General features: G+C 39.9%; 1 protein-coding gene across 1 annotated transcript in view; it reads left to right on the top strand.

Annotated features, from left to right (window-relative positions):
• The window catches only part of CCDC80 (coiled-coil domain containing 80), a 35,390-nt gene extending 22,066 nt beyond the window's left edge, over positions 1-13,324 (top strand). Inside the window, exons 5-8 of the mRNA XM_068965363.1 lie at positions 1,187-1,335; positions 8,867-8,970; positions 11,525-11,605; positions 12,320-13,324. Of these exons, the coding sequence (XP_068821464.1) occupies positions 1,187-1,335; positions 8,867-8,970; positions 11,525-11,605; positions 12,320-12,666 (681 nt within the window). The 3' untranslated portion in view covers positions 12,667-13,324. The remainder of the gene's footprint in view (positions 1-1,186; positions 1,336-8,866; positions 8,971-11,524; positions 11,606-12,319) is intronic.
• Positions 13,325-13,623: the final 299 nt, after the last annotated feature.

The raw sequence follows: 13,623 nt of genomic DNA, 5'->3' as shown, positions 1-13,623 counted from the left end.
AAACCTCTAAGAGAAATAACAAGTATTATCTTTGTTTCAGAGAGGCCAGGAATCTAGAGTTGTTAAGTAACTTGCCTAACTTTACCCAGTTAATGTTAGACTTCATATGCACACAGATTGGCTCCAGAGCCCATGCTTACATGAAAATCCTTAAGAAAAAGGCTGCCTGGGCTTTAGAATACCTGGTTCAGCCTGAAGTATTTTTCTGGATCTGGAGAGAGATCCCTTCAATAATTCATTCTGCTTTTGTGTTTTGCCACCTCTAATGTGAAAGTTTGGACTAGATGATGCCTAAGGTGTCTGCCAGCTTACACATTTCATGATTTACTGAATTCCCATTCAGGGCACAGCTCCAAGCCATGTCCAGACTTCTCTCTCTAGCTTATGCTGATTACGCTCAGCCAGCTCCCAAATCCATTTCAGGTTGCTGTTCGAAGTCCAGACAGCTTTGAGGCAGGAAACTGAATTTCATTATCCTTAACTTAGATTTCCAAAATTTTTTTCTGAGAATACATTAGCAAACATTACCTAATTTTAAGTAATGCTCACTCAATAAAATAGTCCCTGGGAATCACAAAGAGTTTATATAGATTGTTTATTCATTTATTTATTTACTTTTTTGGCTGTGCCACAAGGCATGTGCAATCTTCCCCCAACAAGGATCAAACCCATAGTCCCTGCATTGGCAGCATGGAGTCTTAATTAGCCCTGGACCACTAGGGGCGTCCCATGTAGATTCCTGATGACCACAGAGCAGGCATCCTTCTGGTGGAAAATTACCCTTATTGCTGAGGTCAGATACTCTTACATGTTCTTACATTTGATTTTTTGTGTTAGGTACAGAGTTTCTGACTTTCCAGATGTGTAATGAACAGGAACCAGGTTAGTCCCAGAGATAAGGAAGTAAATCTAGGATATGTGTGATAAAGAGGGCATGGACCCGTTCCAGTAAAAAGTGTTAAGTAAAGAAGAAATCCTCATGGAAGGTAAAGGCAGTTGTTTCATGGATTCAGAACCTCAAAACATCAGCAGAGGTACTATTGCAGGAGAGAGTTTATAAACGAATGAGCCCTCCAGATTCTGTTTTCCCCATAGCTCTCATGAATTCTCCCAGGCTCTCCACCCTCTGGACAGAGGGAAGAAACACCTTTAATGCATTATATACTTCTTACTTTTCCTTCAACAGCAATATTATGAGGTGCCTATAGCAATGAAGTCTGTGTTTGATTTGATCGATACTTTCCAGTCCCGAATCAAAGACATGGAAAAGCAGAAGAAGGATGGCATCATTTGCAAGGAAGACAAGAAGCAGTCACTGGAAAACTTCCTATCCAGGTACATCTCCTTTGGAGACACTGAGGAGGAAGGCAGGAGAGCGTTCTGACTGAGCTAATGAAAACCCCAGAGAAACTCAAAGCAGACGCATCTGTGCAGGATGACCTTCCCTGTGAGAAGGGAAGTGTCTGTCTGCTTCACAGCACTATGCCCAGTAGGCTTATTCTTGTCCTATTGGAAATGGCTCTGGTTGCAAGGCTGGCTGGGATCAGTTCCAAGCTTGAGTGTTGATTTGGTGGCTTTGGATAAGTCTTTTCTTTCTCTTCTGCTTTTTTTGGGACACTGATACATACTTCTGACCTTCTGTGAGGGTTAATTCATTCAGTCAATTTGGGGAGCTTTGTATATTGTACTTATATTTATTGGGCCCTTTCTAGTTCCAAATGGGATTTGGAACACTGCTTGACTTTCTGCTTCCTTCCAACTCCGCAGAGAACAACAGAAGTTCCACTAAGACCTTAAAAGGAGAAATTCTCTTGACCCAGATCCGTGATTCCTTGGGGAGTGTGGTTTGTTGAAAACCCTTGTAGGGAAACTCTGGTACATACACAAAAAAGTGTTTAAAAAAAAATCACTCTACTTTTTCCCTTCTTCATCACTTCCCCCATGATGGATGAAAATTCTACAGATATTTGGGACTTTAAGGGGTGCAGGGATGCAGAAATTTCACCTACAGCAGCAAAAATTCTATGGTTAGGAAACAGATAATCTGAATTCCTCTAGATTTGGGAAGCTTGGGTCTCTTAGGAAATAACATCATGATGTCTAAAGAGCATAGGACTCACCATTCATCCAAGTTTTCAGTTTATAATTTTCTAGATATGTTGTCCCTATGCTTCCAATTAACCTGTCTTAAAATCTCTCACTCATGAGAATAACAAGAGCAAGTAGCCCTCCCTCCACTCCAGTGTTGCCATATCACCTTTTGTGCCAAGCACTTCATCTTCCCTCCTGTTGTTTCACAACAATCCCATGATCTAAATACTGTAACTAGTCTCACACTAATGGAGACCACTCAGGCTAATGGAGATCAAATAACTTCCATCACTGAGTTAGAGTCAATAATACTGAAAGCTCGGCCTCTTTGCACCAGTGCCGAATCAAATCTTGGAGACAGAGTTTTGGGTGTCAAAATAGTCATTTTACATTTACCATATTTCTTTCAATTGCTTGAAATAAACACAATCTTTCTGAGTATTTATTTGATCCGTAAATTTAATAAGTTAATCTTGTAAATATGGTAAAGTTTTCTCACATGTTCCAGTAACTGTATATGCTTAGTAAGATTTCAACCTAAAACCATACAACTAAACCACATACTCAATCACACTTCCTAGTTTGGAGTTTCAAGGCTATCATTTCAAGCCAGATACTCTTAAGTTTCCCAAGAACATAAATTCATAAAGAAAATCAGGATCCTTCTTAGAAAAATATATTATTCCTATAATTTTGATTCTTTCCAAACTTCCTCTTCTTAATTCTAAATCTTCCAAGACTGAAAGGTATATACCTATTGAACCAACCCATTAAACTCAGATAGCCTGATCTGTAAAGCAGACAGTTATTGTCTAGCTCATTGATATTATTTACAACTCAGGATTTAGGCCAGCCCTGAGACCTGCAGTTTCAAACATTATGAAGAATTATTCGTGCCATCCAGACAGAGGTTCTTTTTATAATCGCAATGTCACGGGTTTCAAAACTTCAAAGGAAAAGCTGGCATTATCTCACTTTTGTTCACTCACAAAGCTTGCAATGCTCGTTCAAGTTGGTCACTGATTTGCATTTGCATTTTTTTATTCTTAAGAAATTATACATATTTTGCATCGAAAGTCTTTTGAACTAGATAGGGCCCTACAACACATAAGCAAATGTATTTTCCTTCCATTGTGGAAGGCTACAAGTTCTCATATTCACTGCTGTTTCAAGAATATACATCTCTTATGGATATTCAGAATAGCCTATGATTATAATTTAGATGTCCTATGGCTATCTATGACTTATGGTCACAACTCATGGACTCATTGTGCTGATAATAATCATTGATCTTAAAAATTAAAGTGGAATAGTATGTTAGTTAAAGGCATGGGTTGATTCCTGGTTTTACACTTATCAGCCGTGTGACCTTGGATTTATTGCTAAATCTCTTTGGGCTTTAGTTTTTTCATTTGCAAAATGGAGATAATAAGTTTATCTATTCTTAAGATCATTATGAAAGGAAATACTAAAGGTAATGATAGCTTAGAACTTAGCACAAAGCAAGTAATTAATAAACACTGGTGATTAGTAGTATTCAGTTCAGTTCAGTCGCTCAGTCGTGTCTGACTCTTTGCGACCCCATGAATCACGCCAGGCCTCCCTGTCCATCACCAACTCCCAGAGTTCATTCAAACTCATGTCCATCGAGTCAGTGACGCCATCCAGCCATCTCATCCTCTGTCGTCCCCTTCTACTCCTGCCACTAATCCCTCCCAGTATCAGGGTGTTTTCCAATGAGTCAACTCTTCCCATCAGGTGGCCAAAGTATTGGAGTTTCAGCTTCAACATCAGTCCTTCCAATGAACACCCAGGACTGATCTCCTTTAGGGTTTACTGGTTGGATCTCCTTGCAGTCCAAGGGACTCTCAAGAGTCTTCTCCAACACCACAGTTCAAAAGCATCAATTCTTTAGCGCTCAGCTTTCTTCACAGTCCAACTCTCATATCCATACATGACCACTGGAAAAACCATAGCCTTGACTAGACAGACCTTTGTTGGCAAAGTAATATCTCTGCTTTTCAATATGCTATCTAGGTTGGTCATAACTTTCTTTCCAAGGAGTAAGCATCTTTTAATTTCATGGCTGCCATCACCATCTGCAGTGATTTTGGAGCCCAGAAAAATAAAGTCTGACACTGTTTCCCCATCTATTTCCCATGAAGTGATGGGACCAGATGTCATGACCTTAGTTTTCTGAATGTTGAGCTTTAAGCCAACCAGAAATGGCAACCCACTCCAGTACTCTTGCGTGGAGAATCCCATGGATGGAGGAGCCTGGCAAGCTACAGTCCATGGGGTCACAGAGTCAGACACAACTGAGCAACTTCACTTTCTTTCTTTCTTTTCACTCTCCTCTTTCACTTTCATCAAGAGGCTTTTTAGTTCCTCTTCACTTTCTGCCATAAGGGTGGTGTCATCTGCATATCTGAGGTTATTGATATTTGTCCTGGCAATCTTGATTCCAGCTTGTGCTTCTTCCAGCCCAGCGTTTCTCATGATGTGCTCTGCATATAAGTTAAATTAGCAGGGTGACAATATACAGCCTTGACGTACTCCTTTTCCTATTTGGAACCAGTCTGTTGTTCCATGTCCAGTTCTAACTGTTGCTTCCTGACCTGCATACAGGTTTCTCAAGAGGCAGGTCAGGTGGTCTGGTATTCCCATCTCTTTTAAGAATTTTCCACAGTTTATTGTGATCCACACAGTCAAAGGCTTTGGCATAGTCAATCAAGCAGAAATAGATGTTTTTCTGGAACTCTCTTGCTTTTTCCATGATCCAGCAGATGTTGGCAATTTGATCTTTGGTTCCTCTGCCTTTTCTAAATCTAGCTTGAACATCTGGAAGTTCGCGGTTCACGTATTGCTGGAGCCTGGATTGGAGAATTTTGAGCATTACTTTACTAGTGTGTGAGATGAGTGGAATTGTGTGGTAGTTTGAGCATTCTTGACATTCCCTTTCTTTGGGATTGAAATGAAAACTGACCTTTTCCATTCCTGTGGCCACTGCTGAGTTTTCCAAATTTGCTGGCATATTGAGTGCAGCACTTTCACAGCATCATCTTTTAAGATTTGAAACAGCTCAACTGGAATTCCATCACCTCCACTAGCTTTGTTCGTAGTGATGCTTTCTAAGGCCCACTTGACTTCATATTCCAGGATGTCTGGCTCTAGGTGAGTGATCACACCATCATGATTATCTTGGTCATGAAGTTCTTTTTTATACAGTTCTCCTGTGTATTCTTGCCACCTCTTTTTAATATCTTTTGCTTCTGTTAGGTCCATACCATTTCTGTCCTTTATCAAGCCCATCTTTGCATGAAATATTCCCTTGGTATCTCTAATTTTCTTGAAGAGATCTCTAGTCTTCCCCATTCTGTTGTTTTCCTCTATTTCTTTGCATTGATCACTGAGGAAGGATTTCTTTAACTCTTCTTGCTATTCTTTGGAACTCTGCATTCAGATGCTTATATCTTTCCTTTTCTCCTTTGCTTTTTGCTTCTCTTCTTTTCACAGCTATTGGTAAGGCCTCCTCAGACAGCCATTTTGCTTTTTTGCATTTCTTTTTCTTGGGGATGGTCTTGATCCCTGTCTCCTGTACGATGTCGTGAACCTCCATCCATAGTTCATCAGGCACTCTGTCTATCAGATCTAGTCCCTTAAATCTAAAGAGGAGACTTAATAAACACCTTCAGAACTGAAACCCAAGCAAAGAGAACTGAATTTTTTCCTTTCTTTTCTATATAACAGCTCTATAAATAAACTAGTATCCAAATGGGAATTTTCCTTCAAATTTGCTGAGTTGGTGGGTCTACAAAGCCTGGTTTCAGCTGACCAGACTCTGAAGCCAGTCTAGTCTTTAGTGACACTCATCTGGTTCAGACTATAATTATCTTTTTCTAAGACAGAAGCCCCAAAGAGTGGGCACATGCACACTAATTTGGGAATGCCAGCTAAGAAAAGCAAATACATACACAGCTTGAAGTTTTTATTTACTGACACACTATAGTGACAAAAAGCCAATCTGTGCAAAGTAAGGATCTGGGCCACATTCACATCTCTTCTTACTTCCACAGAAGTAGTTCCATTAACATTTGTTCCTTTAGGGCTGGGAGCTGGGGCCTTGGATCTTAATAAGAAGGTCTGTGGGATAAAGAATCACCACTTAGGGGCAACGACCCTCTCTCCGTTGTGTCTGCCACAAGTCTCAGATCCCAGCCCTCTCTAATCCGACAGCATTCAGTGGTGCACACAGGTAAACAAGCCAAAATAGACCTCACCCAAAATAGCTCCCTCCAGGATACCCTGCAGCTCTGTATGGGGGCCAGAAAAGCTGGCCTGGTGTGGTGCTGGCTGGGAAGGGGTGGGGGTGGGGGATGCTGGTCTGGCAGGCCTCCTAAGGAGGCAGGGGAAGCACAGGAGACCGTCTTCTGTGACCCAACACCAGTCCTGTTCCCTTTCCCAGGAAACCTCGGACAGTCTCAGACTCTCCCCTCCCTCCTTTGTGCCAGATACATTCATCTTCTATCCTCAGTGGAGATTTAAGTTTTTCTTTCCCTTTGAAGAAAAACAAGCGGAGGAAGCTAACGTAATGTCACAGCAAGCAGCTTTTGGCGAGTCTTGCTAAGGCATCCATTCACATGCTGTATTTCATCAGACTATCATTTTCTCTCATTCACCCAAACCACTATTCCCCCAAGAGGCCATTTTCTTTGGGATTGAAAACTCTCCTGTTCACTGAGAGGCTAGAAGGGGCACAGGGAGAGAAGCCATGAATATAATCAACTGGCTTCTGGTTCCTTGAATGCACTGACACCCTGCAGTCAGCAACATTGAAGGCAGAAAGCAAAAGCCCTTTCTCCAGTGAAGGTGGACTTTGAGACAACTGCACTCAGCCTCTCTCTGGATGCACACCCCCTCTCCTTCATATCCCCTTAGGGACCCTGACAGTGCCCACCAAGCATTAGCACCTCTGAGAGGGGTAGACTAGGGAAAGCACTGGACCAGGAGTTAGAGAAATCTGAGTTTTGGTACCACCTCTTAGATTTATTGGTTAGGCTAGTCACTTCACTTCTCTAAACCTTGTTTTTTATATGCAAAATGGGGAAAGCAAGCCATGCCCTCGATGAACTCCAGTGAGGAATGTATGTTTTTTGTTTTTTTAATTATTGTTTATTTACTTATTTATTTTTGGCTGCGCTGGGTCTTCTTTGCTGCACAGACTACTCTCCAGCTGAGGTGCGTGGCCTTCTCACGGCGGTGGCTCCTGCTGTTGGGGAGCACGGGCTCTAGGGCGAGTGTGCTCAGCAGTTTCAGTTCCCAGGCTCTAGAGCACAGGCTCAACAGTTGTGGTGCACGGGCTTAGCTTCTTGGAGGACGTGGGATCTTCCCGGATCAGGGATAGAACCCATGCCTCCTGTATTGGCAGGCCAATTCTTTACCACTGAGCCACCAGAGAAGCCCTCCAGTGAGGAATGTGTGTTGTGTAGGTGAAATTGAGCTGCGAAATGATATACAAATATAAGGATTAAATTGATTTTCATATGCATCATGATAGATAATGTCCAAAATCTGTTAATGAACAACGGACATTATCCATCTGTCAGTGTTCTAAATCTAAAGCTTGCAGACTAAGGCACTGTCAATATCTATGCCAACACATGGATAACTTACATTGATGGATTTTTAATTCTTTTTTTTTTTTTTAATATTTACTCATTTGACTGCCTGAGTGTTAGTTGCAGTACTCTGAATGTATAGTTACAGCATGTGAACTCTTAGTTGTGGCATGTGGGATCTAGTTCCCTGACCAGGGATCAAACCCAGGCCCCCTGCGTTGAGGGTGTGGAGTCTTAGCCATAGGACCACCAGGGAAGTCCCTGGAGTTTAATTCGTATAACACCTCTTTGAGGTAATGCTCTTTTTGATTCTAAAGCTAAGGAAAATCTATAGCTTAGATGAACAGAGTGGCATGCTCAAGGAACCCAAAAAATGTAGCAGTGAGAAAATATAGGTCAAGTTTCTTGGCTACAAGGCAAAATCTCTTTCCACTGCCCAATTGTGTTGGAACTATAAGAACAGGAAGAAGTTTACTATATATTCTCAAATCCTATGACTGTAGGTTTAGCTCCATTCTACTTCTTAGGGGTACTCTGTAAGTGATGGTTCTTACTATGATGATAGGGTACATCTTAGAACTAGCATTTGCTTCTGCAAGAACCACTGGCTACTGAAGAAGGTACATAGAGCTTTATTTTTCCAGGAACCTTGCTTGACCCTTTAAGACACTTATCTCTTTTCCTTCCTTACTGTCACTTTTTTTTTTTTTTTGGTACTATTTCCTGTCCATATTCACCACCACCACCACCCCCCCTGCCAAACTGGAGGGAATTCGACCAGAACTTCAGTTTTCTTCAGTTATTTTCTAATTCCTTTATTTCTGTTGCTATAATTTGACAAACAATTTCAGCTATTTTTCATTGTATCTGAGAATGTCTTCTCTCCCTAAGTGACCTCGTCAGGCCTGGTGACCAGACTCATGCCTGACACATCAGGCAAATGCTACGATAGGCAGACCATGAAGTTATAGAGGAAAAAGTGCAAGAAAGGTGGTCATACAGTCTAATGTTAGGCTTTGAGGAGCTATGAAATGTTTCTAAGGTTACTGGGTTTTATTTGAGGCATAGGGAAAAAGCGACAGTCGACGTTACTCTGCTTTTTCACACTGGCCTCTATTGTTTGAAGCAGTAACTGTGGTCTTCTACTTCTTTTCCAGGTTCCGCTGGAGAAGGCGGTTGCTGGTGATCTCGGCCCCTAATGATGAAGACTGGGCCTATTCACAGCAGCTCTCTGCCCTCAGTGGTCAGGCATGCAATTTTGGTGAGTGGGAAGCCTCGTCATCACTGCTTTCCCATACCACCCTCTTCCTGGTCTAAAATGGAACACAGAAGCTTAGGTCATCCAAATATTCCCCAGCCCAGACTGTAGATTCCCAGACACTTACTCAGTTATATTGAGGATAAAGTTGCTTTCAGACTGGAATCTTAGTCAACTGGGGTCTGTTTTTCTTTTTTCAATATTCTCCCCTCTCAGGTTTTTTACTGAAATGTTTGAAAATACCTGCTGCTTTACTTACAGTGATCTGTATTATGTGTCTTCTTATTTGCTTTTAAAAAAATTGTCTCAAGATCATATAACTCAGATATCATCAATTACTTAGGTAATAATTAGGTACCAACACTGAGTACTTTTCCATAGATTTAAGTATTTTTTGTAAGACAGGAATGCCTTTGAGAATTAATTAATGAACTGAACCCCACTGTACTATATTACCAGTCCCTTTGAAAGGATTTTGATCTCTAACTAAGTACTAGGAAGACAGCAAGATTTGTTAAACAGTGCCTTATGCTTAAGACAAGTAGGTCAAAGAGAAATGCTGTTTATTATACTATCATTATTTGCAGTGAATTGCTCAATGTTTTGAAAACGAATATATGCTTTCTTTACCAAACATTATTATCTTAGTGGTCAGAAAGGGCTAATACTATTCTGAATATGTACATATAGAAAAGAAATGCATAATACATAGAACATTATTAATAAGTTCAATGTTGAACCAGAGAGATAATGGTAATTTCAAAAGTTGGAATCACTACAAAAATTTTATTTAAGATACACCTCTGCAGAGGAAGAATTTTTGAGAGTCAATAGAGGGGTGGACTGGAGAAGGAAATGGCAATCCACTCCAGCACTCTTGCCTGGAAAATCCCGTGGACGGAGGAGCCTGATAGGCTACAGTCTATGGGGTCGCGAAGAGTTGGACACGACTGAGCGACTTCACTCACTTAGAGAGGTGGAAAGTAGCTAGTGGCCACATATTTAAAACTTCATAATTGGAACATAGATGAACCCACATTATTCTGATATTTCTATTAGGAAGAAGAATCATTTTTTAGTTATAAAACTGTGTTTGATTTATAAAAGGGAGGGGTGGTTGTATAAGTTTTGTAAAACATTAACAGAGACTGGGTCCTTGCTATGACCAGGTACCTATAAACAATAAAAACTTTTTAGTTTTAAGATGTAAAATAATAACTTAAAAAAAGGCAGAAAACAAGCTTATAACAGTAAGGATAATTAGAAAATTTGTAAATGTTTATTTATACTCTTATTATCAAGATTAATGCTTTAAAAATTTATATCAACATATGTAAGGAAGATTTGATTATGCCAGTATTTTTAGGCATAATTTAAATTATTAACAGCCACCAACAGTGGTGGGTAAGACAGAAGTTCTTAGAGCAGTTAATGACCCTCCATGATATGAATATATAAATAAGATCATGGCTTGCTAATTTTCTAAAGACATCTTTGCAGCAGCTATTAGGTGATGTTTCATTTTGAATCGTTACACAAAGACTCTAAGTCAAACTCTTTTGTAGTAGACAGGGGAATGTGAACAAGTCATGTTTTAAAGGGATAATTAAATTCATGATCTTCCCTTTTGAAAACATGATTTAACATGCAGAACAGAAATGCTTCACTTCTCTGGGAGAAGAGTAAAGCCCATAAAATTTTTTTTGAATAGCATTTTGTCTGGATTTCAGCTCTTCTTTAGTTTTCTCTCCTGGACAATCAACACTGTCAATGTTCATATTTATTATTAATAGTTCCAAGTTACTACTGTGACTAGGCTTGGATTTTGTCTAAAACCATGAAATCTAAATAGGATGACTCCACACCCCCCTTGCCTTCCTATGTTCTTTCTCCTGAACCTTTTCATAAGGGCTTCGTCTTCAAAAGAATTCCAGCAAGCTACCAAGCCGTGACCTTCTTTCCTTTCCTGAAACTTTAGCTGAGGGTGGGCAGGAAGCAAGCTGTGCCTCCCTCAGTGCCACCCCTTTGAGTCTTCTAAAAAAGGGATAAAAACCCGCCCAATGAGCAGACAAACTTTCGTTTGAGGAAGCCAGAGCAATTTCTTCAGCAATCATATTGGCTCGCTCTGTAGTCTTTTCTTTGAGAGAAAATTAAATTATCCATGTAAGCTGTTATAACATCAGCCGTGACTTTTTTCCAGAACACTGATCAGCTTAGATCATCTCAGATACTTTAAAGTTCCAATGGCTTCATTTTTGTTTTGTCATTTAATAGAGTGAGTACCACAGTTTAAGAGCAAATTCTTTTTCAATCTGCAAAAACAAAACAAAATCACATTTGATCCTGTTATTAATCCTAAAATCTGCAATTAATCTCTTTTCAAGATTTTATAAATGTTTAAATGCATTTTTTATGGAAAAAATGTTAATGACTTGTTTTACTTAATCAGGTTATGTTTTATATTCCTTTTAAACTTAAGAGATTTTAATTGTCAGATATCCAGTCTTTGGAAGCAAAAGACTTACTACAGATTCTATGGCTTTCTTTTTTCTCTCAGGTCTGCGCCACATAACGGTTCTGAAGCTTTTAGGTGTTGGAGAGGAAGTAGGGGGCGTTTTAGAACTGTTCCCAATTAATGGTAAAGTTTTGTTACTTTAAAAGAGTATAAACTACTGATAAGTTCAATGAAGTTATATTAATTCATATGTAAGCAATGGATGTACCCTCAGTTGAAGGTCCTGGTGTGTGCCCCATGCATGTGTGTGTGTGTATGTGTGTGTGTGTGTGTGGGTGGGTGTGTGGGTGTGAGAATTTATGTATACACAGAATGTGAAGGGGAGCATAAGCACTCATGTTGTTTTTATTAAAAAACCATTCACAAGTGACAGCAAAGATATTCATTTCTTAGTAGAGGTATGTAATTCTTTTTTGTCTGCATGGGGCTTTATTGGCTTACAAAGCATTTTCACCTATGTTATCTCATTTAATTCTTGTGGTAGTTTTATAAAGCGTGAGAAATTAAATATTTCCTGCCATATCAGTGAACAAGGGATGCCAGAGTTGATCTTGATGTGGCAGTTGATCTTGCAAGGATTAAATAAAGAAATTGGTTTTATATTTTATAATACTCCTATAAAGAGACATTTGCCTCAAAATGTGATCCATGTTGTAGAATAGCAGGAACATTTCATTGCTAGTAGAAAGACCAGCAAAGTTCCTAAACTGGATTTTTAAGCTGTAGAGAACAGACCCTTGGGTCCTTTCTCTGTTCTCGCAGTGATTTCTTCTCATTTGATGCTTTCCTGAGTGTTGCCTCTTTAATCCACTAACAACTTTTCTAATCCTATTCTAGGGAGCTCTGTTGTGGAGCGAGAAGACGTACCAGCCCATTTGGTGAAAGACATACGCAACTATTTCCAAGTGAGCCCAGAGTACTTCTCCATGCTTCTAGTTGGAAAAGATGGAAATGTGAAATCCTGGTATCCTTCCCCAATGTGGTCCATGGTGATTGTATATGATTTAATTGATTCGATGCAACTCCGGAGACAGGAAATGGCCATTCAGCAGTCACTGGGGATGCGCTGTCCAGAAGATGAGTATGCAGGCTATGGTTACCATAGTTACCATCAAGGATACCAGGATGGTTACCAGGATGACTACCGTCATCATGAGAGTTACCACCATGGATATCCTTACTGAACACAAATATGTAACCTTAGCCCCAGCCAGTTTCCCCTGCAACTGTTAAAGTCACATGTGGCCAGCTACATAAAGGAGAGTTCTTCCACACTGCCTGCACTCCCTGCCTTTTTCTTTCAGTGTTCTTCCAAGATTAAATAAATAGCAACCTTTTGCCTACTCATGAGTTGTCAAGAAACCTTAAATCATAAAGATGTTCAAAAGAATTGCCTCTCTAACTGGAGAATAAGTATTTATACCTCTGTTTTACTTTTTTAAAAGTATTAATTGGTAAGTGAAAACTAGGATTGTTAAAGATCACAGCACAGATGTTTTCAAATAAACATCTGAGCAGATGGAACAGACAGAGCAGATAGCGTCTTAACCCTTTTTGAAATGTCAGTCTAAAAATGATTAAGATGGCTCTGCTTTATACTGTGAGTTTCTTTCCTGAAGCTTGATACCAGAGGAGTCCAGTGATATTGACTTCCAAAGCCAGGGCAAGTACCAAACTCCACTTTGTTAGCATAGCTACTTCCTGCCCTGTTTCTCTTATCTTTAGTGTCAGGGGAAAGGAAACCCTCAATCACCTCCAGAACTGGCTGTGCAGCTAAAGGTGACACTTTCAGAGTTCCATCAGGTACCATGGAATTCCCAGCATGGGAAACCTTGACTCTTCACACTTGACTTCCTGAGCATGCTTGCTAATGGGCCCATTAGCTAATGGCACCTTGTAAAATAAAACTACAAAGGAGATTATTTTCAGGCATTCTTTTTTTCTTCAAAAGAAAGTGTTCCTAAATTACAGTGGATAAAATTATGACTGGAGTGCAAAATATAATCCTTGTCTCTGAAATAGAGCATTGATTTTCACATATGGCATATAAACTAAATATTCTCTCTTCTTCCCTCCCTCTTTCCCCTCCTTCCTTCTATACTATTTTACTTTTTACCAGCAAACAATGACCAAGTAATATG

The sequence above is a fragment of the Capricornis sumatraensis genome, chromosome 1 (genome assembly GCF_032405125.1).
Source record: "Capricornis sumatraensis isolate serow.1 chromosome 1, serow.2, whole genome shotgun sequence".
Taxonomy (NCBI): domain Eukaryota; kingdom Metazoa; phylum Chordata; class Mammalia; order Artiodactyla; family Bovidae; genus Capricornis; species Capricornis sumatraensis.
This window is presented reverse-complemented; position numbering and strand designations above follow the sequence as displayed.